Source organism: Nomascus leucogenys, chromosome 9 (assembly GCF_006542625.1).
Source record: "Nomascus leucogenys isolate Asia chromosome 9, Asia_NLE_v1, whole genome shotgun sequence".
NCBI classification, from domain to species: domain Eukaryota; kingdom Metazoa; phylum Chordata; class Mammalia; order Primates; family Hylobatidae; genus Nomascus; species Nomascus leucogenys.
Genome location: NC_044389.1, coordinates 14,831,452 through 14,857,489, shown reverse-complemented (window position 1 = coordinate 14,857,489; position 26,038 = coordinate 14,831,452). Strand labels below are relative to the sequence as shown.

The 26,038-nt window shown below is 51.2% G+C and overlaps 1 protein-coding gene across 7 annotated transcripts; it reads right to left on the bottom strand.

Annotated features, from left to right (window-relative positions):
* Window positions 1-6,017: 6,017 nt before the first annotated feature.
* TMEM9 (transmembrane protein 9) lies at window positions 6,018-25,748 on the bottom strand. Of its 7 annotated transcripts, none has more exons than XM_003264530.4 (6): window positions 25,341-25,748; window positions 25,048-25,149; window positions 22,960-23,051; window positions 17,954-18,062; window positions 15,043-15,174; window positions 6,018-7,080 (listed from the first exon to the last, which is right to left on the bottom strand). In XM_003264530.4, the coding sequence occupies exons 1-6, from the start codon at window positions 25,449-25,451 to the stop codon at window positions 6,928-6,930; spliced, it is 699 nt and encodes a 232-aa protein (XP_003264578.1). In that variant the 5' UTR covers window positions 25,452-25,748; the 3' UTR covers window positions 6,018-6,927. The 7 variants fall into 7 exon arrangements, with proteins under 7 accessions (XP_003264578.1, XP_003264580.1, XP_004088985.1 ...); XM_003264532.3 differs by having other exon boundaries at window positions 25,555-25,748; XM_004088937.2 differs by having other exon boundaries at window positions 24,973-25,149; window positions 25,638-25,748.
* Between the last annotated feature and the right edge of the window lie 290 nt (window positions 25,749-26,038).

Sequence of the window (26,038 nt, the reverse complement as noted above, 5' to 3'; positions counted from 1 at the left end):
TAATGTAATTACATAACTACTACAGTAAAAAGTGTAGGGCGTACCACCTAAAATCGCCTGGGTGCCACCTAAAATCGCCTCGTGTGTGTACACCATGCTTTGCAAGACCACGGGCTAGTTTAATGTGCTCTATCTGGAGAGGATATCTGGAGAGGCTGAGGCTCAGAGAGGAGGCCTGCCCTGCCCAAGGTCACACAGCGAATAACAGCAGAGCCAGCATCAGGGGTCCTGACTCCCAGCTTGGAGCTTTGGCCTCCGTGTCCACCTGGAGGCAGGAATCAGAGGAGCCCCCAAACCTTCAAGAGCTCGGGCGCCCTCAGAGCCAGCACTGCCTGCAGCCTTGGCTCCGTGCTCAGTTCCACGCCTGGGGGTGACAGGGGAGCCAGAGGAGAAGTCGCCCCACCTGGAAGTGTGGAGTTGAACCTCAACAAGGGTGGGATCTAGCTGAGGGGTCAGGGTTTTCTGGAGTCTAAAGGGCCCCCTGGTAACACTGAGTAGGAAGTCCCTGTTGAATCTGCAGAACCTTGACTTGATGGCTGGAGGTTATGTGGTGATAGTAATAATAGTGACGTGACCAAGAACAGCCGACACTCGCTGAGCACTTACACTGCTGAACTGTTCTAAGTGCTTTATACACATTCACAATGCACTCCCTCCAACAACCCAACACAGTCAGTAGTTGTAACCTCATTTTGCAGTGAGGAAACAGAGGCATATAGAGTTTGAATATTTAATCTTAGCTGCCTACCTAGTAAGTGGCAGTTAGGATTTATGCCCAGGGTACCGGGCTCAGTGTTCGTGCTCTTAGCCATGCCACTTACTTTACTAGGTAGAAGATTGGTCGATTAGGGAGCTTTAGGCCCCAGCACCTCATTTGTTGAGGATTTACTACAGGCTAGGCCCTGAGGCCTGGTATTATTAAAGATGAGGAAACCGGCTCAAAGGGGTTCAGGCATTGCCAAGGGGCAGAGCTGGGTTGAGAACCCAGGTGACTTCCGGATTTCAGACCACACTCTGTGTCCACGGCACCTACTGACTCCCTGCAGCCACGCAGGCACTGCCTGTGCAGTGGGAAACACATGCTCCAGTGTTAGACAGTAAATGCAGGCTTGGGGCTTCCCCCCTCTACCCCTTCCGTCACTTCTTCAAGCTCAGCTCCCGCCTCATCCCCTGGGGCAGGGCCTGGGCTGTGGGAGCTGGTGGGGAGATGAGGCAGCTCCTACCAAGGACACAGAGCCTCATGGGGCAGCCTGGGATTCGCTGCCTGCCTGGTACTCAAGACTCGGCACCCACCTAGGTGAGCACACATCTAGAGGGTCTTTCCAACTCCCTCACTTCCAAGACTCCTGCCAGTTGGTTCTGAGGCTAAAGGCCAGAGGAGCAGACATGGCCTTGAGGCCCTACAGGTCTCAATAAAGAACTCATGCCTTAGGAAATGGGGAGCCCCTGATGGCTCTGAAGGAGGGAAGTGACCTGGTCTGATTAAAAGCATACTCTCTGGCACTCCTGACAAGAACTGCAGTATCTGGTGAGAAATAGGGATGCATGCACTGGGACAATGGTAACAGGGGCTGAGGGGAGGGGACAGATTTGAGGACTATTTGGAGGTAAAGTTGGTGGGACGTTGTGAGTGATTGTACAAGAGAAGGATCAAGAATTGATGACCTTCAGGTTTCTGGTCTGAACAACTTGGTGGGTGGTGGTACCACCAGTTAAGAATATAAAAGAAGCTGCCAGGCACGGTGGCTCACAGCTGTAATCCTGGCACTTTGGGAGGCTGAGGCAGGCGGATCACTTGAGATCAGGAGTTCAAGACCAGCCTGGCCAACATGGTGAGACCCCGTCTCTACTAAAAATACAAAAATTAGCCAGGTGTGGTGGCACGTGCCTGTAGTCCCAGTTACTCGGGAGGCTGAGGCAGGAGAATCACTTGAACCTGGGAGGTGGAGGTTGCAGTGAACCAAGATCATGTCATTGCACTCCAGCCTGGGCAACAGAGCAAGACTCCGTCTCAAAAAATATATATATATAATATATATTATTTTGTATTATATATAATGTATATTATAAATATATATAACGTCTATATTATTTTATATTATAATATATAATTGGCTTATTTTATATATAAATATATATTATACATGTATATATTATATATAAATGTATTATATATTATGTATACATATTTACATATAATTTTAAATATTAAACATATATTAAACATATATACTATATATAATAAAATTATAATTTATATATTATATATAAATATAATATGTAAATATATTTATATATATATTACATAGAAATATAATATATAAATATATATTACATAGAAATATAATATATAAATATATATTACATAGAAATATAATATATATATATTACATAGAAATATAATATATAAATATATATTACATAGAAATATAATATATAAATATATATTATATATAAAATAAGCCAATTTCAGGACAAAGATGAGTTTAATCTTGGCCTTGGGGTGCTCAGGGGCACAGTCCAACCGTGCAGTTCGGGGGCTGGTTAGGGCTCAGCTTGGGGGCTGGTTAGGGCCGGGCTAGAGATAGAGATGAATAAACACCATGAAACTGCAAAACAGAATAAACTTCCAAAGAGAGTACTTAGAAATTAAATTTTAGATTGAGCCAAGTAGGCTGAGCATGGAAGCCTGGGAAACCAACATTCATGGGGACAGGAAGGGACAGTCAGAAAGGCCCAAGAGGTCAGGTCCCAGAAGCCAAGTGAAGAGTGTTATGGAGGGAGGATCAACACCACCAAATATAGCAGAGAAGGCCAGAAGGACAAGAACCAAAGACACCCTCTGGGCCTGGCGCTCCCAGAGCCAGCTGTGACCTTGCTGAGCACAGTTTCAGAGGAGCGTGGAGGGCAAGGCTGGCAGGGGCAGGGGGTGAATGACCGAGTGCACAGAGACAGGGAGGAGACTCCACTGTAGCCAGGGGTGGACCTGGAGCCCCTGGAAGTCTCTTAGGACAAAGACTTGAGCAAGTTACCAGGCTGAGGAGAAGGGCCAGCAAATAGGGTAAGGTTGGAGAAATGATGGAGGTCCCAGGCAGTATTGGGCAGGGGGTATTGGAGAATTGGAGGTCCCAGGCAGTATTGGGGGTTGGAGAAATGATGGAAATACCATGCAGTATGGGGTGGGCGGTTGGCTTTGAACAGGAACACACTATCCCCAAGACTGTAGCAAAGGCAGTCAGGATGAGTATGAATGAAGAATGATTTAACAATGGGACTGAGTTAAGAGATCACTCCATTTTCTTGAGGTCATAAGCAAGATTTTCTAGGGGAGGGAAGACGGGGCGACAGGAAAGTTGTCTAGTGGCCTCAAGAGTGAGCCTCACGGGAGGTTTAATGGCCCTCATGGGGGAAGGGAGGGGGTGGAGGCCATGCACCTGCCAGGGCACCCTCAGCCTCTGAGGCAGCACTGGGCTGCCCAGGGAGGAGCAGGTAAGTCAGACTGGGTGGGGTTGGGGTTTTGCTGGCAGATGCATAACAATGGATGCCAGGAAATCAGAGGAGGAGGACAAAGTCGGGCTAGGTGAGGAATTAAGGAAAGGCCACGAGGAAGCAGGCTGGCCTCTCCATCGGCCTCCCTGTGAGCCACACGAGGGATGAGTGCTGGCCTCTAACCGTGGAGACCAATTCTAAGGCTCAGGTTCCCAGGGCCAACCCCAACCAGTTGTTTTTCCGGTGGGACCAATCTATTACAGAACAGCATGGTTGGTGGGTTTGAGGGAAGACAGGATTCTGAACACAACAGCACCAAGTTCTATTCCTTTTTTTTTTTGAGATGGAGTCTTGCTCTGTTGCCAGCCTGGAGCACAGTGACGCGATCTCAGCTCACTGCAACCTCCACCTCCCTGGTTCAAGCGAGTCTCCTGCCCCAGCCTCCCGAGTAGCTGGGACTACAGGCACGAGCCACCACACCCAGCTAATTTCCGTATTTTTTGTAGAGACGGGGTTTCGCCACGTTAGCCAGGATGGTCTCGATCTCTTGACCTCGTGATGCCAGCCGCCTTGGCCTCCGAAAGTGCTGGGATTACAGGCTGAGCCACCACGCCCAGCCAAGTTCTGTTCCTTTTACATCATACCAGACAGGGTGAAGAATGTCATTTCTGATCTTTTCCGTCATTGGCTGCAGGGGTCTTCATTCTGTTCCAAATACCAGCCAAGCAGTGCGCTCGCCCCTTGCTGGGGATCTCCGTCCTTTCACATTCACAGAGAGATGAAGTGTACTCTGCCATCATCTGAAAATCGGGTTTTGTGTGTGTGAAGTTGAGACATATTGAGATGTTTGGTTACTGGTTGAATCCTTAGTAAAGTGAACAGTCACTCCTCATCTTTTATAAATGTTCATATACTGGACTTATAGTTCGGCTTATTTATAGTTAACAGCAGTTGTCCTGAAAACTACCAAAGCCAGGTTGGATCACCTGCAGGACTTACCCAAGCCTCAGAGAAAGGTAGCACTCAATGTTTCCCCCAGGGCATGTGGTTTTACAGGGGAGACCTGGCAATGTTAGGCATCAATTTCTGGCCTGATTATTCTTGATAAGTTAATACACCTACCTGCCCATCTTTGGAAAGCAATGCTTTTGTGTGCCTCTTGAAATAAGAGCATCCCCATCCTGAAAGAATAAAATAGCCCACTGTAGCTTCCACAGCAGTACTTGGCCCTGGTAGGTGCTGAGTAGCTGTCAAGTAAATGAGCAGTAGAAATGTTGTACCAACTCCTCTGTCCCAGCCTTGCATTTGGGGGCACATCTCTCGCTTGCTAGCCCTACCACAAACTTCCTAAGTGCACTTGCTCAGGACCCCACAATCCACTTGGTCCTCTCTCAGCTGTGTCCCTTGTTTCCAATGCCAACCAGAGCCTCTGCTCCTCCTGGGAGCCCCATCTGCAGGTAACCCCAGTCCCACCCCCTTTACGCTTCTGTCTCTGAACTTCGGCAAACCTTTGCAAACTGACACCCTACCTCACGTCGTTCTCTTGCCTCCCACCCCTCTCCAAGAACCCAGCATGGGGGCCCACACAAAGGTTCTTTTTTTTTTTTTTTTGAGATGGAGTCTCGCTTTGTCCCCCAGGCTGGAGTGCAGTGGCGCGATCTCGGCTCACTGGAAGCTCCGCCTCCCGGGTTCACGCCATTCTCCTGCCTCAGCCTCCTGAGTAGCTGGGACTACCGGCGCCCGCCACCACGCCCAGCAAATTTTTTGTATTTTTTTAGTAGAGATGGGGTTTCACCGTCTTAGCCACGATGGTCTCCATCTCCTGACCTCGTCACCCACCTGCCTCGGCCTCCCGAAGTGCTGGGATTACAGGCTTGAGCCACCACGCTCGGCCCACAAAGGTTCTTAATCCATGTTTATTTGGACAACCCTGAAGACACCAGATCAGCTCGGTCCCTCTAGATGCCTTGCCTCTGCCTGGGTCTTGGATGTGCCCTGCACCGCACATCCAGACTGGAGCTGACGCAGTGCCGGGCTCCCCTGGATGTCCCTGTTGAAGCTGCTGGCACTTCCTTCTATGGGGCAGCTCGTTTTCTAGCTGCCCCCACCCACCCCTCTCCTAATACCTGTTGGTTTTCATTTGGGGATACTTACAGGTTTTGCAGGGAGCACTATTTACTGTGTCTGTAGGATATTAGGATGAATCAGGCACTGTTCGGTTTCAGAGGAATTGCCCATCAACATGAAGCAAGTAAAATCTCAGGATAACTCCCAAGGGCCAGTTCACCCTGTGCTCCTTGCCCCAGCCTACCCACCTCTTTCCTCATCAGGTGAGGAGGACTTCCAGCAAGCCGTGGCCTTGGCCTGATTGCACTGTAGCTGGCTCTGCCACGGCCACCTGGACTTACCAAGGCTCTGCCTGTCTGGACCTAGCAAATGCAATGCTCTCTGTCCCCTCTGGGATACTACATTTACCAGGTCACTTGTGAAAAATTCCTAGTTCCCCGAATCTCTTAAAAACCAGAAAGTGAGAGAAATAAAACAATTTAATGATGGCTTCCTTGATTTACACACAACTCTAAGACAAGAGAAGGACAAAATTTTCTCTCCATGCACTGGTACAACGAAGTTCAGGGACAAGAGGCGACCCAAGGACAGGGGCTGTGGTGTTCAGATCCACGCTCAGCCTTGAGTCTCATGTTCCAACCAACCATCTGGCTCAGTGACTGTGGACACCGGGGAGAGGAGGGACTGCCCAGCCCCCTCAAGTGCAGATGAGGGGACTGGCAGCAGAGTATGCATGGGCACTCCATGCCCCAGTGGGAGAAGTGCACAGGGGACAGGGAACACCAGCTTCCAGGTGCACCCTGAAGACCACAGTGGGCTCAGGGGGCCCAGCTCTCCCATCAGAGCTGTCCTCAGGGCTGGAGCTGGGGCTGGGGCTGGGGCTGGGGCTGAGGTGCTGGGGCTGGGAGGGAGGTGGTGATAAGAACCACTGCAGAAAGGAACACATGCTGAATGCTGGGCCATGCTTTCCACCCAGACACTGAGTTCCTGAAGACCCAGCTTTATCTTCCAAGCGTAACAACATTCCCAAAACTCAGAGCTGGAAGGTGGCAAGAGTGGAGCCAGGAGAGAGAGAGACCGCATCCACTCCTGAGGCCGCCTGGAATGTCTCCATTCCCTTCTGGCCTGCCTTCCCCCTCCCTTCAACCCCAAAGACCCAAGGAGACAACAGAGATCAGAGACCGCATCCCTCTTCCCTAATCCAAATAGCCAAGTACAACAGTTCTAAAGTTAGGGAGAAGGAGGAAAAATGCCACGGGCTTTTAAAGGGAAGACTGGCACCAAGGGAAGGGAGAAGTAGCCCCCTACTTTGTCCAGCCTGGAAGCTGGCAGCCATGGTGTTGGGGCCTTGACCCAACCACACCAGCCCATCTAGCTGAGCATCTTGTGCCGATCGAAGACTGTCTTCCGCTGCTCCTGCACCTGCAGCTTCCACCGCTGCTGGGCACCTTCCACGCGTTCCAGGACTGTGTTTGCTCGGGGTCCCCCGAGGGATGCAGCAGCTGCTGCCATAGAGCGAGCATCCTGTAGTGGGAAGAAAAAAAGAGAAGATCTGGCACGGTAAGCCAGAAGGGTCTTGGGTCCTGAACGCCTGACATGGAAAGAACGAACCCCAAAGCCTGACCTTCCCCAGACTGGGAGGCTGGGTCTCCCCAAGTGCTGCAGGCTGAGGACCTTGCCTTGTCATCTGCAGAGCAGAACACAGTGTGCCAGGTCTGCTGGAGGCCTTAGTGTCTGTAGCATCTGCAGGATGGGGCCCCTGCCCCTCCCTGGGGCCTGGGAAAGGAAGCACTCCAGAAAGAGTAGGTTCTGCTGGGGCCCCAGTTACTGCCACACAGCTAGATCAAGTGAGGTTCCCAGCCTGAACCCACCCCTCACCATGCCCCATTCCACTATTTCTAACTCTCAAGAAGGATGCTAAGTATAGGCTTCAAGATCTCACTTAGGCAGAGGACTTGATGACATCTGTTGTTTAAGGAATGCACCGAGGTGCCCCCAGGGCTAGTACTAGGCTAGAGAACTCCCCTGCCCTCCCTGCCATTGCCCAGGGGATGGGAAGAAGGCCCAGAGGCTAGGGTCTGGCTACCCTGAGATGGCAGCACATCTGCTCCAGATGGGAGGGGGCCTACTGAGGAGTCTGCACAGATCCACATCCACAGGATCTTAGTTTCCCTGGGAAAGAGGGATGTGACATCACTCAGGGAGTCTGACAGGGATGGAAATTCAGAGCCGCCCCAGCATTCCCTTTGCAGAGCCCGCTCTGGCCCATTCCCTCCTTTGATAGCTGAGGATAGCTCAGCTTCCTCCCTGACTCTGCTGATCCCCTTCCCCTTTGCTTTCAGAACTGTTGCTGCCGTCAAAAGCATCCTCCCCTAATTACCACTTCTCTGCCTCTGAAGCTCCGGAGCCTCTGCATTTCCTGCAGGACCTGAACCTGATCTTTGGAGAGAATTAGAGCTGAGGGCCAGGCCCGCACCCCCATGGGGATTTCCTCCCTAGCTTTCCCTGCCTCTCATCTCCTGCCACACATCTCTTAAGGGATTAGTGCACTTTTCTAAGCCCAGAGCCGCCCAGTAAATGCAACTTTGCTTCTAATGCCCCAAGCTGGCACGGCTTCTGTCACCATGCAGCTGCTAGGCTGGGGCGAAGGGGGGTGGTGAGGTGAGGGTAGGGTGGACAGAGAACGAGCTGGCAGTGAGGAGGCTGGGAGAGGGTTCATCATCATCCTCTCGGAGCTCTGAGGACTTCATCTTGTGAGTGCTCATCTCTAAGCCTCGTTAGAGATGGACACTGCCTTCTGGGAGCCTCCTGCCCAGGTCCTGAGGAAGGCTTCCTGTGCCAGGCTAGGTGAGGCTCAGGCAACGCCTGAAAGGCAGGTGTGGCCGTGTCAGGCAGGGGGCACACTGAGCTTGGAATTAGGACCCCTGGCTTCTGTTCCTGGGCTGGGGACCACCTGCCCCTTCCAGCCTCAGACTCCCCTAGGCCCATGTCCCAGGTGGAACTACAGATCCACAGCAGGGGCTGGGAAGGAGACATGGCCTCAGTCACTTCTGAGGCTGTGTGTCCCTGAACAAGTTACTTTATTTCTCCAGGCTTCAATTTAATGTAATAAATATAGTCACTGAGACTTTTTTCTGCTATACGGTCATTAGGAATTATAGTTACCGAATTATCTAACACACACACACACACACACACACACACACACACACGTAGAGTGAAAAGAAGTTTCATAAAACAATACTTAGTGTAATGCATTCTGATATTCTTTGCTCTGTTCCATTTTTTTAAAAATCCTGGTCATGACTCATATAATTCATTTCATGACCTCATGGCTTGTTTGAAATATACTGGTTTAAGATTAGTAGATGGGTATGGCAAAGTTAAATAACACACATATAAAGCACTTACTATCCTGGCTGTCACAGAGCTAGGGCTCAAGAAATGTTTGGTTTCTTTCTTCCCTAGAAGCAATGACTAATACCAGAGCCTAGCTCTGGAAGCCACTAGGCAGTAAGGCTGGCTTACTTCCTTCCAGTTCCATGCCTTCCCTGTTCATTGTGCTGACTGAGCTGGCCACAGTGCTAAGACCAAGCCTCCACCCAGTCCTGCCTCAGTGTGGCTGTCTACATGAGGTGGGCACTAAAGGCTCATCTGGGAAGCTATTGGGCCACCGGGACTTGGCCATCCTGGCTCTGGGGGCTGGACTGCCTTCTCGTCTTCTTTCCATTCCCAATCTCATCCCTTCTGGGACCATCTTCCTCATGACAGGGCTCCAGTGTGTGGGTGGGGTGGGGTGCTAGGCTTGGAAGGGTGGGGCAGTTTTAGCCCTGCCCTCCTTCCACTACTCTGCATCTCAGGGGAGCGTCTTGAGAAGGGGAAGCCAGGGAGAGCCCAGAACAGAGCATTAAAGGAACATGCTGAAATTTACCACATTACCACAGTATCATTTGTTTTCCCTTCATGTAAAGTCTTAACAAACAGCTCCTAAGTGGGGGAAAGCTGCCACTGAGAGGCTGAGTTTCCATCGCTAATAGTCTGATTAAAAGGTATTAAAGACTCCACATCTGCTTCAGAGACAGCCCAGAGTGGGGCCTCATCCTTGCTTGCTCTGCAGCAAGTATGGTGAGTGGAAGTGGGAGAAATGCCACCAGTTCCTCCCCTCTCCCTCTGAGGCTGGGCCTCTGGTTAACTTGGGAGCAGAAGGGCAGTTAGGAGGGGAGGCGGGTGGAGCCCCTTCCAATCAGGGGAAAGAGCTTGGACATGGATGGGTTCCCAGGAGGTCCCCAGGGGGACCAGACCAGTGTGACTATGACAAGTGCCACTATGTGCCAGGCGCTCTGCTAGGCACTTTACACAGATTATTCCCAGGCTTACAACACTGGCAAATGGGTAAAACCATCCCCTATTGTAGCTGCAGAAACTGAGGCTCTAAAAGGTGAATCATCTTGCTGTCCAAGTCTGCATGGCTGTTTAGTGGCCAAGTCGGAATTTCAACCCATGTATGTATCTCTCTTATCCTAGGACCCAGCTGGATCCTTCTTTCGCTGGTTTCTCCTAATAGGGAGCCAGCATGGACAATCAAAGAGACAGGTTAGTATCCTTCCCCACAGCTAGAGCAAGAACAAAGCACCTCTAAAGGAATCAATGCTCAGGACATCAAGCGAGGCCCTTCTCTCCAGCACTGGGAGGACCCAAGTAACTGTGTGGATAAGCCCCAGCTGATCAAACTAGCCCTGAGCCCTTCAGGCTGTCCCAGATGAAACCTTCTTCAGTCTGCCTAGAAGCACTGGTTCTGAGCTGGCACTGGACTTGGCCCAAGTCTGATGACAAGGACACAGGAAGAGTGAGAACCCCACCTCAGGCGGCTCTCCTCTCTCTGGCTGCTCCTCCTCCCTCCTCCCCAATCCCAGGCACAGGAGCATGACCAGGTGGTCTCGTCGCTTAACCAGCCACTCAGCAAAGCATGGCCCTAGTGCAAAGCCCTTTAGCAAGAGGACTATACAGCCTGAGTTTTCCACGTTTGACCCAAATCTTTGCTGCTGTTGCTGAGTCCCACTGCATCTCTGCTGCGAGGCTCTCCCTGATCCCTGCATGCTGCGGCCAGAGCCACCTTCCTATGACACACCACCTCATGCTGTTTCCCTGCCCAAAAACCCCAGCTGGGACCCAGCTGCTCACAAATAAAACTCTGCTGAGCCTGACATTCAAGGGCACTCCCAGCCTCACCTACCCCCTTACCCCCAAGCCTCTGGCCACACTGGTCCATGCGTCCTCTCTCTAACTGCACTGATCCTCACTCAGGCCCTTGTGCACACTGCCCCTCAGGCTTCCCTCCAGCAATAATGATGCTACTTAAGTGTTAATACCTGACTGAAATAGCACGTTCTTAAGGACGAGCAAACACTTGTAAAGCTTCCACACACACAATCACAACAGTTATGCTGAGGTAAAAATGATTATGTCTATTCCAGACTTAGAAAACTAAACCAGGAGGTTAGCACCAAGGATAGTAAATGGCAGGGCTCGGCCCCTCCCAGGACTGTGATTAACCACAATGCTGTGCTGCCCCACTGGAGGCTCTAGAAGCGTCTGTTGAATTGCACACCTTTCTATTCTGCCCTCAGGGGAGGAGGCCGTCTGGATTGCCCTCATCGGTGTGTCCATTCCGTGTTTCACTGTCAGCTTCCCAGGGCTGGGGTCCTCAGCACATAGCTGCCACCCATGTGCAGACAGGAGGGGAGACTGCTCCTCAGTGGCCCGAGTCTTCTCCCCAGTGCCTGCATGTTCCAGTTCCCATCATCATCATCACCTTTCCTTGATTTCCCTGTACACTCTCTCCCAAACGGGGCCCAGAACTCTACCCACTGCCCCAGGAGGGTGAGCACTTTGAAGGCCTCTTCAGAGCTTAGGCCCATGCTGTGAGCAGCGACATCCCCAGCCTCAGAGAAACCATGTGTCTCTCTTCAAAGAGGGCCCAACCTGCACATCTAAAACAGCTCTGTTTGCCGTTTCTGCCCCAGCAAACATGCTTGCTTCCTCCTTTCAAAGGACGTCTGAGCCCAGGGATTATGCCTAATGCTGCTGGAATCCCAGGGGAGGCAGCGCCCAGCAATCAGGGCCCACTGAGGCTCTGCCAGCGCTTTCAAAGGGAACATGACAAGCTTTCATCTCCCTCCATGAATGGGGCTGGGGCTGAGGCTGAGGGGGAGGTCTCCCCTTCCTCTTCCAGTTCTTTACCCCTTGGGCAGGAGAGCTCCTGGCCACAGGAACTGGGGAGAGGGAGCCAAGGGGTCCCTAACCCTGAAAAAGTGCCCTGACCTCCAGATCTCACCCCTGACTGGGTCCCAGACTCCTGAGGCATAGGGCCTGAAAGTTCCTGGAGCCTAGAGAGAATTTTCCTTCTAAAGTCACCGAGTTGTACAGGCCTAGGCGAGCTTTCAAGGAACCCCAAAAGGCCATGTCCTGACTTTGTTCCTCTTGGGGTAAAACCCAGAGACATGGCTACAGCCTAGGTGCTGCTGCCGCGCAGCGGAGTGCCTGCCTCCCAGCCCCATGTTTCCCCACATCCCTTTCCTCTGTGCACTGAGAGGGGCAGTAGATTATCCCTCATCGTCCAGGACTAGGGCCCCCGGTCTCTGTAAAGACAAGCTCTCCTTGGGTTCTGTCCAGCCCCAATGCCCTGTTCATCCTCCCTGCAGTTCAGCGGTCACTCTCCCATCTACCTTGAGCTGGCACTGAAAATCCCCCTCTGCCAGGAAGCCTTCCTTCCCAAACTAACAGAGAGGGAAGGGTAACTTTCCGACCCCTTGTCTAGTAAAGAGGGGCCTCCCAAGGCACCTGGCTTTTTCAGCTGACCACCCGTCTTATGAAGCCAGATCTTACTGCCAGCCTTTACGTTTCCTGCTGGTTCACCTGCTTTTGGCCGTCTTGGGGCTTAAACCCCCAAGAGCAGACATAAGGTCTGTGCAAATCTCAACACTGTGCCACCTGCAGGTTTTCTGAATACACTGAGAAAAGCAGAGTTGCTGAACCACAGACATCTGTGACCTGGAGACCACAAAGAATCACAGGTGAGGAGATAGAGAGGTGATGCCAAAGAACGGGACCGGGGGCACTTCCTTACCCAGCCAAGGGCACCCAATGAGATCTAACTGCCCCAGGCCACAACCTGCCAGAGTTGGCTGCACCCTAGGTCAGGGTATCAAAGAGATTAAACACAACTTTTTATGACCTTTTAGAACCTCGGGTGAGAGGTCAGGGCGTGTCATCCTGTCCATCCCAGGGCCACAACTTCCCCTACAGGAGGGACCATGGCTCGCCAACTTCTATGTGCTGCGGCCTGTCACAGCCTACTGTCCTCCCAGGCAGTCCTGCTACAGGTTACCAAATCTAAGCCCTTCTTCCTCCCAAGGCCCCCTCATACAAACAGGCTTCAAATAAGGAGCACTCCAGGTCTCCTGGGGGTAAGAGAGACCTGGGTTCATACCCAGGGACGGCAAGCTGCCCTCCCCAAGCTGCCCTCCCTCCGGCTCCCTGGCTAGGATGGCAGGAGACACAACAAGGCCATGCCCCAGAGCCATGCATTCCACGGAAATCACTGGGCTGCATCTCTCAATTACTACCCCAGCCAGGACTGCAATTACCACATTACCCCTAATCGCTGAGTGTTTATTAGTGATGCTCCTCCCCTATCAGAGCTGCTATTACTCTACATTAATAACCAGGTAGGCACACGAGGTTTCCTCTTGAACGCAGACCACCCAACTGCCAGGGCCACCACCTCCCAGGCCCCAGCTCCAGTGGGGCGAGGCTCATCCCCTCTGCTCCACCTTCGGCCAAACTCATGTCAGCAGGAGGCTGGGGGCAAACGGGGAGCAGTCCAGGCATGTGCGCAGGGTGGGGCAACACAGCCCTCGAGAGCAGCCAGGCTCCCTCCCTGACCTGCCCTTCTCTTCACTGTTCACGCTGGCCCAGACCCACATCACCCAGGCAGCTTCACACTTAGACTTGAGCCCCCGGGTCCTCTTTTTGGTGAGGAACTGGCTCATGGTCTTGCAAGGGAGCCCAGCCCACCTACCCTATAGTTAGACCACGCTGTCTACAAGAAGACTCCCAGCCTCCTCCTTATACTGTGTTAAATCTCTCTGTCCCTGGATGAAGCTAAGCTGTCTCCTACAAACTTCTGAAGGCAGCTATCATGCGTCTCCTTTAGTTGTGTTTTTTTTTCCTTTAAGCTAAATCACTCTGAGTTTCTTCAACTAATTCTCCGAGGCCTAGCTGAGGCGCTTCCCCACTAGATATTCCTTATGCATACGCATGAGTTCACTCAGGGCATCCCTCCATCAGTCAATAAACAGGAGTATCTTCCAGCAGCAAGGCCCTGGGGACAGAGCTCAGAGTGGAAGCAGCAGCCAACCCTGCCTGCCTTGGCTCCACGCCTCTAAGCAGCCTGCTCTGCTGTCTCGTGCACCCAGCTAGCTGCTACATGAGCGCGTAAAGGGGGAACCGGAGGCACACGGGGCTGTGCAGTCCTCACTCGGGCAAGATTCCCCTAGACCACCTGGGGAGTGCAGGGCTCATCACAACTCTGCTCAGCATGGAGGTGCACCACGTCTCACTCCCATGATGAGCCCTTCACCTGAGACCTCCTGTCCCCCTGGGTTTCCTCGCCATGGTGTCCACAACTTTTTAGTATGAAGATGAATGGGAAGACGGTGAGAGCGCTTGTTAACTGCGCTGGGCCTGGTCCAAGCCCCGCCAGCTCCCCACCATTGCATGAACTCCTGGAGGCCTTGCAGGCTGTCTGGGGTCACTGGTTCCCCACTTTCCTTATCAGATAAAGCCAAACTCCCTTAGCTTGACATTTGGGACTTTTAATAATGTGACCTAAATCTACTGGCCAGCTCTCTTTGCCACTATTCAAACATCCCTACCCTATCCTTGCAACACTCAAAATTCCTCACATGTACTTGGCAATGTCCCCCGCCCGGCACCACTGTCTACCTCATTCCTCTTCCGCTCTTGAAATCCTACATTTCCCCCCAGACCCTGGAGCTCTGATTTGCATTGAGCAAGCGTTCAACAGATGTTTGCAGAATCACTGGACAAACAAATTAACCTGCCACCGTCCAGTCCACCAGCAGCTTGTCACCAATGCCTGAGCACGCGGGGGATATCATGTGTATCTATGTGTAACTGGCCCTGGCTGGCTGCGCCCCCTCTGCCTGGAAGCACAGTGCAGCAGGATGACATGGCTCCCCCGGCTTGTACATGGAGCCTGCTTGATGCCTGGTGTCCTGCTTCATCTGGAAGGGCAAAGGGCAGGTCCCTGCTGAGTCTGGGTGATGTGTAGGACACTGACCAGAAGAGCAACTTGAAGCATGTGGGGGAGGTGGGACCTAGACCTAGGTGACGCTCCTCTGGGTTTTGCCCTGGGGATGCACATGCAGGGACCCAGGGCCTGGGCACTCAAAGCCCTCTTACCTCATTCTCCTCCTCATTGTGCAGTTGCTCAGTGTATGCATCCGGCTTTCGGATCAGAGGGTCCACCAGCATCAGGAAGGCCATGTAGAGCAACAGGGCACCCACCACGGATAGGTAGATGACAATGATGACCTGAGGAAGAGACCAGCGTGCCTGTGAACCAGCATCTGGGGCCAGGGCTAGAAATCCGTTTCTAGTCTTGGGCCATCTGTGTCTGGCTGGCAGTGACTCCTCAAGTGGTGCGCTAAGAAAGGACTTGGAGGCAATGTGGGCTCAGAGGGAAAGCATGCCCAGAAAGGAAAGGGAGGGCCCTACTCCACAGAGGAAGCACTCTGTCTTAACTTGAGGGAGTCTGAACAGCAGGCATCAGGACAGCAGGCAGATGACAGAGGAAGAAGTCTGGAGCCTGATGCCCTGAGAGGCTCCTGGGGTAGAGGTGGGAACACAAGGGCCTCCCTGGCTATAGAAGAGTCCATGATGAAGGGTGGAAAGCAATCAGAAACTAAGAGCAAGGAAGAACAGGCTGTGGAGAGGTTGGAAAGCTGGGGCCAGGAAGAGTAAACCTGGGCTGGTGGGCTCACTGCTCCTGTGGAGAGCAGGACGGATGGGGCACGCTGGCCCACTCAGGCTCGCCCCTGCGCAGAGTGGCTAGGGCTGGTAAGAAGGTGTGTGCTGGGGGTGGAGGTCACGCCTGCCCTCCCATCAGCCCCTCTGCAGGGAGGGGAAAGCCAGGGGTAGAACAACAACTCCAGGAATCTCTTACATACACAGTGCTTCACAAGCTGGAGTCATTTTGTTTTTACAGAAAAGATAGATTTAATGAGGCAAATTCAATGTTTCTCAATGTGGGTTCTCTGGGATTTTGGGTGGGACATTTAACATTCATGGTCCCTGTAATGGTGTTGGTAATACACCTCAGTTACTGGGACCACAAAAGCACCTTCACCCACCTCTAAATGTCCTCTGGGGGCTGTAATCATCTGATTGAGAACTGCTGGGCTAGATGACCCGGGATCCCAAGGCTACCAGATGGTGGAGGTGTGACTCAAACCCAGACTTGCTGACTCCCTCTCAAATGCTTTTCCTAATTCCACAATGCCTGGCCATTGCCTGCTTCTGATCTCAGCCCTGCCCTACCTAGACTGTGAAGAAGAGTGAAAAAAAGAACCTCAGGACTTTCAAGCTGGGTGCCCAGTTCAGCCAATAGCCAAGTTCCACTGGACCAATGTCCCACCTGATTGGGGCACCGTGTTCACGCCTGTTTAAACAGGGCAAATAATCAGGCCTCACCTGTACCCCAGGAAGCCAGAAGGAGAACAGAGGCTGGGTCTTCAATAGGCTGAAGTTGAGGGGCACCTCCTAGGTAGGAGGACTGGGGGAAATGGGAGAGATTAGGAAGTTGTATCTGATGAGGTCCCCATGCCAGGAAGTTCCCTCCCGGCCAAACAGGGAGCAGCGGTGACATCTGGCTCTGAATTTCAGGTCTCAGGCATCTGGTCCTGGAGGGTGAGGCCCACTGGAGCAAGTTCAGAGAAGGAGAAAGACAGTTGCAGAAGGGGCTGCCTCAGGTGGGAGGATGAAAGGAGTTGGGTCTGCACAGGGCGCTGGCTGGGAGCGGTGGAGGACAGACAGCTGCTTTTTCCGAGTGGTGAGAACAGAGAGGAGCTACAGCACAAGGCTCCCTGGAACAGGCAGGAAGGACAGCAGTGAAGACCACTGCCCCCGAAATGTGTCTCGAAAGGAGAAACCTGATGGAGGACCCGGCAGTGCCTTTAAATATGAGAATTATTTTCCAATGCTATTTATAGACTCTTCAAAGGACAAGCAGAAAAATGCTACAAACTGGAACAGAAAGGGCTACATTAGGCCAGGCATGGTAGCTCACACCTATAATCCCAGCACTTTGGGAAGCCAAGGCTGGAGCATTGCTCGAGGCCAGGAGTTCGAGACCAGCCTGGGCAAGATAGTGAGACCCTGTCTCTACAAAAAATTTAAAAAATTAGATGGGTGTGGTGATGTGCACCTGTGGTCCTAGCTAATCAGGAGGCTGAGGTGGGAGGGTTGCATGGGCCTGGGAGGTCAGACGTGCAGTGAGCTGTGATCGTGCCACTGGACTACAGCATAGGCAACAGAGTCAGACCCAGTCTCTAAAAAACAAACAAACAAAAGAAATGGCTATGTAATTAGCGTGTGTGCCAGGTGCCTGGCCCAGGATTGTTAGAATCTGGACTAGGAAGCTGCACTGGGAGGCTGGGGGTCCTGAGGGTCTCTGCTAGGGCAGCTTCACAGCCTCTAGAAGACATGGGAAGCTCTGCCTGGTGCAGAGGAATGAACAGAGACCTCATGACATCTATGGTGCTGACTGTGTCTGTCATCTCTTTCCTGAATTCACCCAAATGATCCATGAGAACAAGGTTCAGGAAAACACGAAAGGACCAATCTGATGTTCTCCCAGCACCCAACACCCAGCCCTAGTCCACAGCTCTGACGATTTTTAGAGGAGCTTAGTCACTTTGAAAGCTTAATTAGACTAAGCTCCAGGAGGGCAGGCCAACCTCCCCATTGGCAGCATCTTGCCCAGAATATAGCAGGCACCGAAAAGAGATTTACTGGAGGAATAGAAGAAGGGAGAGGAATGAAAAAAACTGGAAAGAATGCGGGGAAAAAGGAGTCTCCAGCAGCTCTCCCCTCTCACTGTAATGGTAACCACTGGAAAGAGAGCAGAGAAGGGAGCTGGCTCCAGGAAGGTGTGGGATGTGGGTCCCGGTGTCTGTACTAGGCCAGCCTAGAAGCCAGCCTCATAGCCATTGGAACATTCCAGAATAAAGTGAAAAACTGCGGGTGTAGGCCAGTCCGCAATTGGAGAATGGCGTGTGGGAATTCCACCAGCTTCCTGAGACCCTGGCGTTACCTTGATGGTGGTGGTGCTGCGCTCCTCGTACCTGCACTCGCACAGCAGGCAGTAGGCCTCCACGTCGTGGCCAGGCACTGGCATGGGCTCCACCACGTGCAGGCAGTTGCTACAACAGAGAGAGATAGGGCTGTCGAGGCAGGGCCACCAGGTCTTAAAGCCTCAAGACCAGGGAAGCAGGTAGCCAGGGGAGCTGAGAGGTAGGGGCTAGGCAAAGGTGAAGGGTGCTCCCAGAGAGGGCCGAGGGCTTATAAAGGATTAGGCTGGCAGAACCCCTTCCCAACCCACAGCCTCACAGCCCATGCCCCTTGCACATCAAAACCAGCTCTCCAAACTGCCTACAGTGCTGGCTCCAAAACCATCAACGTTCCCAGAGTTCTACCCCCAGCCGCCTTCCTCATCTCATGCTATGTTCTCCCTGCATGTGCTCATCTGTCCCAAAGGTTCAACTCAGAAGCTGATGGATCTTAGATCAGAATCTCCAGCCAGGGCCGCTCTCCTCTATGAGCTACAGGAGTCACTATTTGCATGTCCCATAGAGACCATGAATTCTACACCCACCCCTGCACACCCTTTGCCCCCAACTCCCTAGTCCTGCAAACTGGCTCCCCATTCGCAATGGCAGAGAGAACACCTCTACCGTCCACTTCACTGTCTGGGTCAAACCCTGGAAATCATCTTTGACACTGCCTTCCTCTCATCTAAGTAAAATCACCAAAGGCCAGTGATTTTACTTCCCTAAAAATTCCTAGAATCCATCTCCTTTATTCTCTCCCACTGCCGTGTCTTAGCTGAGGCCCTCATCCTATCTTCCTCGGACAACTGCGCCAGCCTCCGCACTGCCCTCCCGCCTCTAGTTTGGTCTTTCTGACACATACTACCTTCCCACGGCAGCCAAGTTTGTCTTCCAGAATGCAACTCTGGTCATGTCATTCCCCAGCTTAGGCCCGGTCAGTGCCTCCACAGAGCCCCTAGGGCCAATGCTAACTCAGTTGCTCTGCCAGGGGCCCCAACCCACCTCACTCCAGTTCCATCTCTTGCTACACCTCCCTCACCCACTTTCCCATCCTCCAGCCACACGGATCTGCCAGGCTGCTCTCTGAATGAGCCACACCCACACTCTCACCAGGAGGGCATGGCTTTGCCACCTCATCTCATCTTTTAACTCTCAGCTCAGCCACCTGTGCCCAACAGCCAGCTCCCCCCAACCCCCCGCCAGTGCACTGCATTGTAATCCAATCTTTGTGCTGCCTCCCCAGGAGATATACGTTCCTTGAACACAGGGTTATGTCTCATACATCTCCATATTCCCAGTACCTAGCTGGGTGCTGGCCAGAGCAGGCTTAGCAACTACATGATTCCCAAAGGAAGAGTAGACCCACTTTCATCTAACAGCACTCTAGCGTAAGGTGGGATAAAGATCATAGGTTCCACATCTAAAAACAGGGAAAGAGGCTTAGGAGGCAAAGTGGCATCTCCATAGTCGTGGTGAGGCCAGAACCCAAATCTGGACCCTCAGCCACAGGTCTTTACTTCTGACTCAGCCTCAGGGGGGCCTGGGCTGGTACCTGGCTTGTCTCAGGCCTCTCATTCCCAGCCTTCCTCAGATCAGCATGGTTCCAACCCGTTTGGTTCATGGACCACACTGACAAAGCAAAAAACTCTACAGAACGCACCTTCATTACTACCAATGGGAAAATCCAAACCCCTCGGAGGTGTGCAGAGGTGAAGCAGGGGTCATGCTGCAATGCACCTGGGCTCTGTCCTGGCTCTGCCACCAAGTGTCTATACCCTGGGCCCGTTCTCTTCTCTGTGAGATAAAGTGGTTGTACCAGATAATCTTTAAAAGGCCCTTCCAGCTCTGACAGGAGTCCTACAAGAGTCAAGCACAGCTCCCTTTTGAGCTATAGGGCTGGGTTTCCGGCAGAAGCATCAAGGGTGTGTGATATAAAGATCATGTGTTGGAATAAGAATGGGATGTGCTCTAAAAGACTCTGTTCTCCTAAAAATCCCTATGTGGCATACATGAGTTTATCTAAACCATTCATGATCCAGTTCCATCTCTGTGTCCAACATGTTATTCCCTGCTGTGAGGTCTGCCCTGTTGTAAATGAAAGTACTGCTTTCAGGCCTTGCACGCTGCTTCCTCTGGGAGGGAGGGGTTAAGGGGCAAGGTCAGGGTCACCCAGGGCACTTGGCTATCATTCCTGTCCAGAGGCAATGCCATCTTCCCTTCTCCAGGAAGTCTCTACAAGCCTCCAGATTCCTCCCTTACCTGAGCTTCACTGGGTCCTGGGTCTAGAAGGTCATACCAGTACTGCAGTGGAATCTATGGATTTCTCACAAGGCCAAGGTGTCAGGGGCAGTTTGGAAGGGCGACCTGAGTTCTTCAATGTGGGATCCTGCTACCCAGGGGAACAGCAATAAGGAGCTGAAATAGTTCTGCTGTCTCCAACTCTCCTGTGATTGGGGGCAATTTATTTAACTTTTCCAGGCCTCAGTTTCCTCATTTATAAATGGAGACTGAACTTGGTTAGTGTCTTTCAAACTGTACTCTTTTGGGACCCACAGGAACCACTGTATGGTGGAGTGGTGGTCAGGGAGGGGCTGAGGGACACTTCCCTCTCAGCCAGAGCAATTCCGACTTTATGTTTTATAGATTTTGTTTCCAAAACGGATTTTGTTTGCAGAGAAGTTCTATTTTAACAAGTTTGAAAGGCAAGGAACTAGCCAACTTACTAAGTGCTTTCCTGCTCTGGGAGTGTCTCTAATAACACATCTCCTTGCCAGACCCACCAATGGGGCAAAGCTGGGGTTTTTGCCTTTTTATGCACATATGGTTATAAACTCTCAACACTAGATGGCAGGATACCTGTAAACACAGGAACATACATGGCTTGGCCATTAAACCTGAGGACCGCATCTCAGATGATTCTGGCTTTATTCTGCACAACCAAGGGGGAGGGTTCAAGTGTTCTTTAGAATGGACCAATGTGACAGCAAAGTGAAAACGTGGTAGAGACCAGAAGACCCATTGAAACTGGCCTCCTCTAACCCTAGCGCTGAGGTACTCAGATCAATGTTAAGGCCCCACCCTACCCTTAAGGGGCTCCAGGCAAGCACAGGATGACTCGCAGTCAAGTTTAGTGTCACTGGGTCCTAGAATCCTGGAGTCTCTCCTCCAGCCTCAGTTTACACCCACCACCCTTAATGGAGCTGACCTGAGGTTCCTGAGGTAAGGCTATTCATCAGGCAGCCCCTTAATTCTGACTTCTGAGGGTAAGGAGATAAACTATAGCCTGAGAGGTCTAGAAGGCATCCAACCTTGGGTTTTCAGGCCATCTATAGCTCCAGGACAGACAGAGTGTTCCTAAATTTGCAAGTGTCTACCTGCATAAGGAGTGTGGGATATAGCCTTGTTATCTGCTGAACTGCTAAGACAGCCCATCAAAGTTTTTACTGATGCTATTTGAACTATAATCACAAGATACAAGGGGGTTACTTGGACTTCTCCTAAGTAGAAGGCTAGTGCTTCAGGAGGAGCCCATTTTCTCAGTCTGTGGTGTAAGTTTGACCATGACTATCTATGTGGCCACCAGTAAGGCATGATAATATACATTAATATCAGCTAACATTTATATAAGCACTTACTGTGTGCCAGGTATTGTTCTAAGTGCTATAGTTACTTACCTGTGCACACACACGCACAACACACAAACACGTACATACTTAACACTCAAAATACTGCCACTATTTATAGATAAGGAAATCAAAGTGCAGTGGAGATTAAGTAATTTGTCACACAATTAACAAGCAGCTAAGCTAAATTTGAAGTCACGAAGGTGGAACACAGAGTCTATCTAACTAGACTGCCTCTCAGAAAATCACCGACAGTCTCAGAGTTGGAAATTCAAATAGTTTCAAAATTCTTGAGTGTTGCTCTGGATCAACTGCATCCTAAGCACCAAAGGAAAGAAAGGTTACTGCCTCCCCCCACCCTCACTCCGTATTTGAAGAATCAAAATCGAGGGGTGGTGGTGGTGGTACTGGAAACGTGTATTTTCTCAAAGCTCATCTGCTTTGAGAAAGCAGGAGAGGCAGCACTGACCTGGACCTCTCATCTGATGTTGATCTCTTCTACAGTGACCTCAGCCCATCTGTGCTCGGGGCCCTCCAAGGACAGAGCTTCCTGGCTCCCAAAACTGCCTAGATTAGAAATGCTCCCTCAACTCATGCTTAAGTCAGTTTCCCTGAAGCTTTTATCCCTTGGCCCCAACTCTACACCAAGAAACCCCACTGAACGTAACTGATCCACACCAGTACCTGCTCCCACATGTGCCACCTCCCATAACATGCCAGCTTTCAATCAATCATCGTGCGTCCCCAAGTCCTCTCCTCTTTAGGCTGTCCTTGCTTCCTTAAACCATTCCTTCCAGGACAATGTGTTGAAACTTCCCTTCACCGCACTAGCCTCCTTTCTCTGAATGAATTCTGGGTTATTCTTCTCTTTTTAAAAGTGAGGTACCCAGAAATGAATTCAACACTCTAAATTATTTCTTTGGGCCTCTGTCTCTGCTATTATAAAATGGGAGCAAAATCCATCCCACCTATTTTACAAGGATGCTATGAGACTGGCACAGAGTAACACATGTAACACAGCTTTGCAAAAGCATTAGGTATCCTACAGTATGTGGCCAGAATATCTACATCTGCCAACTTCTCTACTACCATTCTGTATGCATCACTAAAGACCAATATTCAAAACAAAACAATAAAATCCACTCCTCTAGCCAGGGACCACTCAGCTGGAATTCAGACACCTGGATCCTGTTTCCATAGACAGCTGACAACTATGAAATTGGTCCTGTGACATGAATAATTATTCCTTTGAAAGGCTCTCCATAGGAATGGGAGAGCATGCTTATCCTCCAGGGTCCAAGAACTCTAGTAAACACCCATAACTTCAACTGGGTATAGCATCCAGGGGCCTGTGTGTAATGCCTTACCAGTCCTTCTGGGATACATTCTGGTTGTAAATGTGCCCACTGATGTTTCTATAAGGTGGACAGATGCATTTGCACCGGATGTCTTCAGAACTCTGGAAGAGAAAGCACATGTCAAGCATACAGAGACCCTGCCTGGGGTTCAGGCTCTAGCAAGGTTGTCAACTTTCTGTTCCCCAACCTGTTAGGTGAACCATATCTATGCTCTTGAACTTTCTCCATCCCAAAGTTCAAGTCCAGCAAGGACTGCCACTGTAGGAAGCAAGCTACAGCACAGGGTCCTAAAGACAGAAAATGTCCAGGTGGCAAATGAGACTCGCAGAAAGTTGTCTAGGCCTGCCAGTCCCAAAGTAGGTACTTAGAGGAATGCGGGGAGAGGGATGGGGGGAAATGTGTGTGTGTGTGTGTGTAGCAAAGTGGCAGTCCTCTACCCCAGACTCCACACTTGTGTGTGCACCTCTGTCCAGTGGACTTGGCAGCCAGCCTCTTCCCCACATTCCATCTCCAACTTCTTAGGTAGGATTAGGGAAACATAAAGGGCAAGGGTGAATAAGAAAAAGTGGATCATTTCTGTGGGAATACTCAAGCAACCCCTTTGAAAGTTCTTCTCTTCTGAAATGGGTAAGAGATACCACCATAAATGTCTTTACTAATTAGGAATTCTGAGGAGAGAATGGAAGCAAACTCTCAGCCTTAACCTTACTTCAAAGCCTGGATGATCTTTAGTTCCACAGATCTACCCAAACAGCTCCATAGGAATGTAGCCTTAAAGAATGGAAGTTATCTCAGGAGTCCTAGAACTTAGGTGGGTCACCCTTAATAATGGAAACTTCAAACTGTATAGGACTTTACACTTACAGGGCATTTTTACATTGTTTGATTCTCCCTAAGCAGAGTAATAGACACAAATGCTACTACAGGTGGTAGTACTAGCATCCCTAAAACAAAAATGCAAAATGCTCCCAATCTAAAACTTGTTAAGCACGGAAATGACCACAAAGATGATGTTAACACTGCAGAAAAGCACCTACAGACATGGTAAAAATGAGTGACGGGCTTCTTGAAAGCCTAGAGCAGAGTGCATCCATAACAGAACAAGAAATCGTGTCAGTCTATAAAATCAAAGAGACTTCTAAGACAAAAGCTTGTTAATGAATCAGGTGACTGGCAGAAACATTTTTAAAAGCCATCTGGCAGAATGCCTCCTCATCTCCAGAGGACCCACTTTCTGGTCCCTCTACTGCTTCAGATACTACTTCTCACCTAAAAAAATACTGTGCACAGTAACCTTTAACCAAAACACAGCATCATAGCAGGAGACAGAAAGCCCGATGCTGCTGTGTCTAACAGCTGATACAGGTGTTCCGATGATGCTACTGTGCTTAGTTACTCTGAACACATCATTTATTTTCACTGCGTTAATAGTACATCATATTTTTTACTGCTAAGAACTTCTGTGTAAGTGTAAGAAAATATTTATCGGTAGCATATAAATTCATTGTCAGGAATGGTGGTCATGCCAACCAACCAGACTATCCACATGGGTGCCTGAGATAGTGACACCTTTGCTTTCTGATGGTTCAGTGTAGATAAACTTTGTTTCATGCACAAAATTATTGAAAATATTGTATAAAATTACCTTCAGGCTATGTATATACAGCATATATGAAACATAAACGAACTTGAGGTTTAGACTTGGGTCCCCTCCCCAACGATAGCTCATTCTGTATGTGCAAATACTCCCAAATCCAAAAATATCTGAAACAAAAAAATATTTCTGGTCCAAAGCAAAGGAAGGTACGGGAACTTAGATAACTTCTCCAAACTTCCTTGCTGGAAGTCCACCACTGATCTGTCTGATCAGAGTGAGCCAGTGCTCTGTGCCCCACCCTTCCTCACTCCTCCTCCCCCGCACTATCCTTAGGGAGGCCAGCAGCCTTGAACCTGAAGGAAGACCACTAAAAAAAGTATGGCCCATAGGTGAGTGAGAGGCAGGCTTAAGGAGCAGCTAGCTACCTCTGAGTCAGCCCTGTAGACACGGTGGCCGTGCACGGTGGTCGTGACCAGGTGCTGCAGGCTCACCTCCCTCACCTTGTTGGCTTCAGCTGGGGGCACCAGCAAACACCCGACCACAGCCACCAAAGATAAGAGCTTCATGCTTATCAGGCTTGCTGGGCCAGCAAAGCCGGACACCTGGAAAAAGAGATACGGAGTCGGAGAAGGGGAAGGGGGCCACACCGCAGCCAGCACGCTAGGCCCTTAACCATCCTGCCAAGAAGTGGGAATGGGGTTGGGGGCTGGGCTCCAGGATTCCAAGGCCTGCTAAACCCGGTCGCCAAACCCTGCTTCCCTCCCGCCCAACTCTCCGGCTCTCCGCCGGCCACCTGGTGGGCCCGGCAGAGGGGTCCCCGAGGGGACACCGCTGCCAGGGGCCTCCAATTTCTTCTTAAGGCCCGGCTCTGACCCGCGCATCTCGTCCCACCGCCCTCCGCCATCTCCGCCTCTGCCCGCCCCGCAGCTCCTCCCCGCTCGGGCCCGTCGGGAACTTTTGGGTGCGAGTCTGGGACCCCTGCTCCGACGGCGAAGGCCGGTGCCCACCACGCCCAGAGGTCTTAGGCTGGACTGGGACTCCCAGTAGCCCCGCGACCCCCGTCCCCTCCCCCAATGCCGCGTCCACGAACCTGCAAGCCCGCCGCAGCCGCAAAAGACCCAGTTGGCACCGCCTTCTCCTAGCTTCTATTGGCTGCCAGAGCAGCCCTTTAGCCCAACAGCGCTGTCGCCATGGCAACAAGACCCGCCTTCACCTGGGCGTGGAGACTCTCGCGCAAGGGAGAGGCGGGCATTTCTCAAACCCGACCAAACCAGAAAAGGGAACGTCAGCCTTCCAAACTCCTGGGGAAGGGTCTTGCCTTTGTGTGGCCTGAGAACTCCCACTGCAGTGCTTCTCTCTTCCTTGTATTATAAAACTCAGCTTGTTTCATCTTGCTGTTTTAGAGAGAAAGCGCTTTATACACTGTAAGCTAGTAACGTCAACAAAAACGGTACGAGATTGAAGGGCTTTGTCGTCATTCAAAATCTGGAA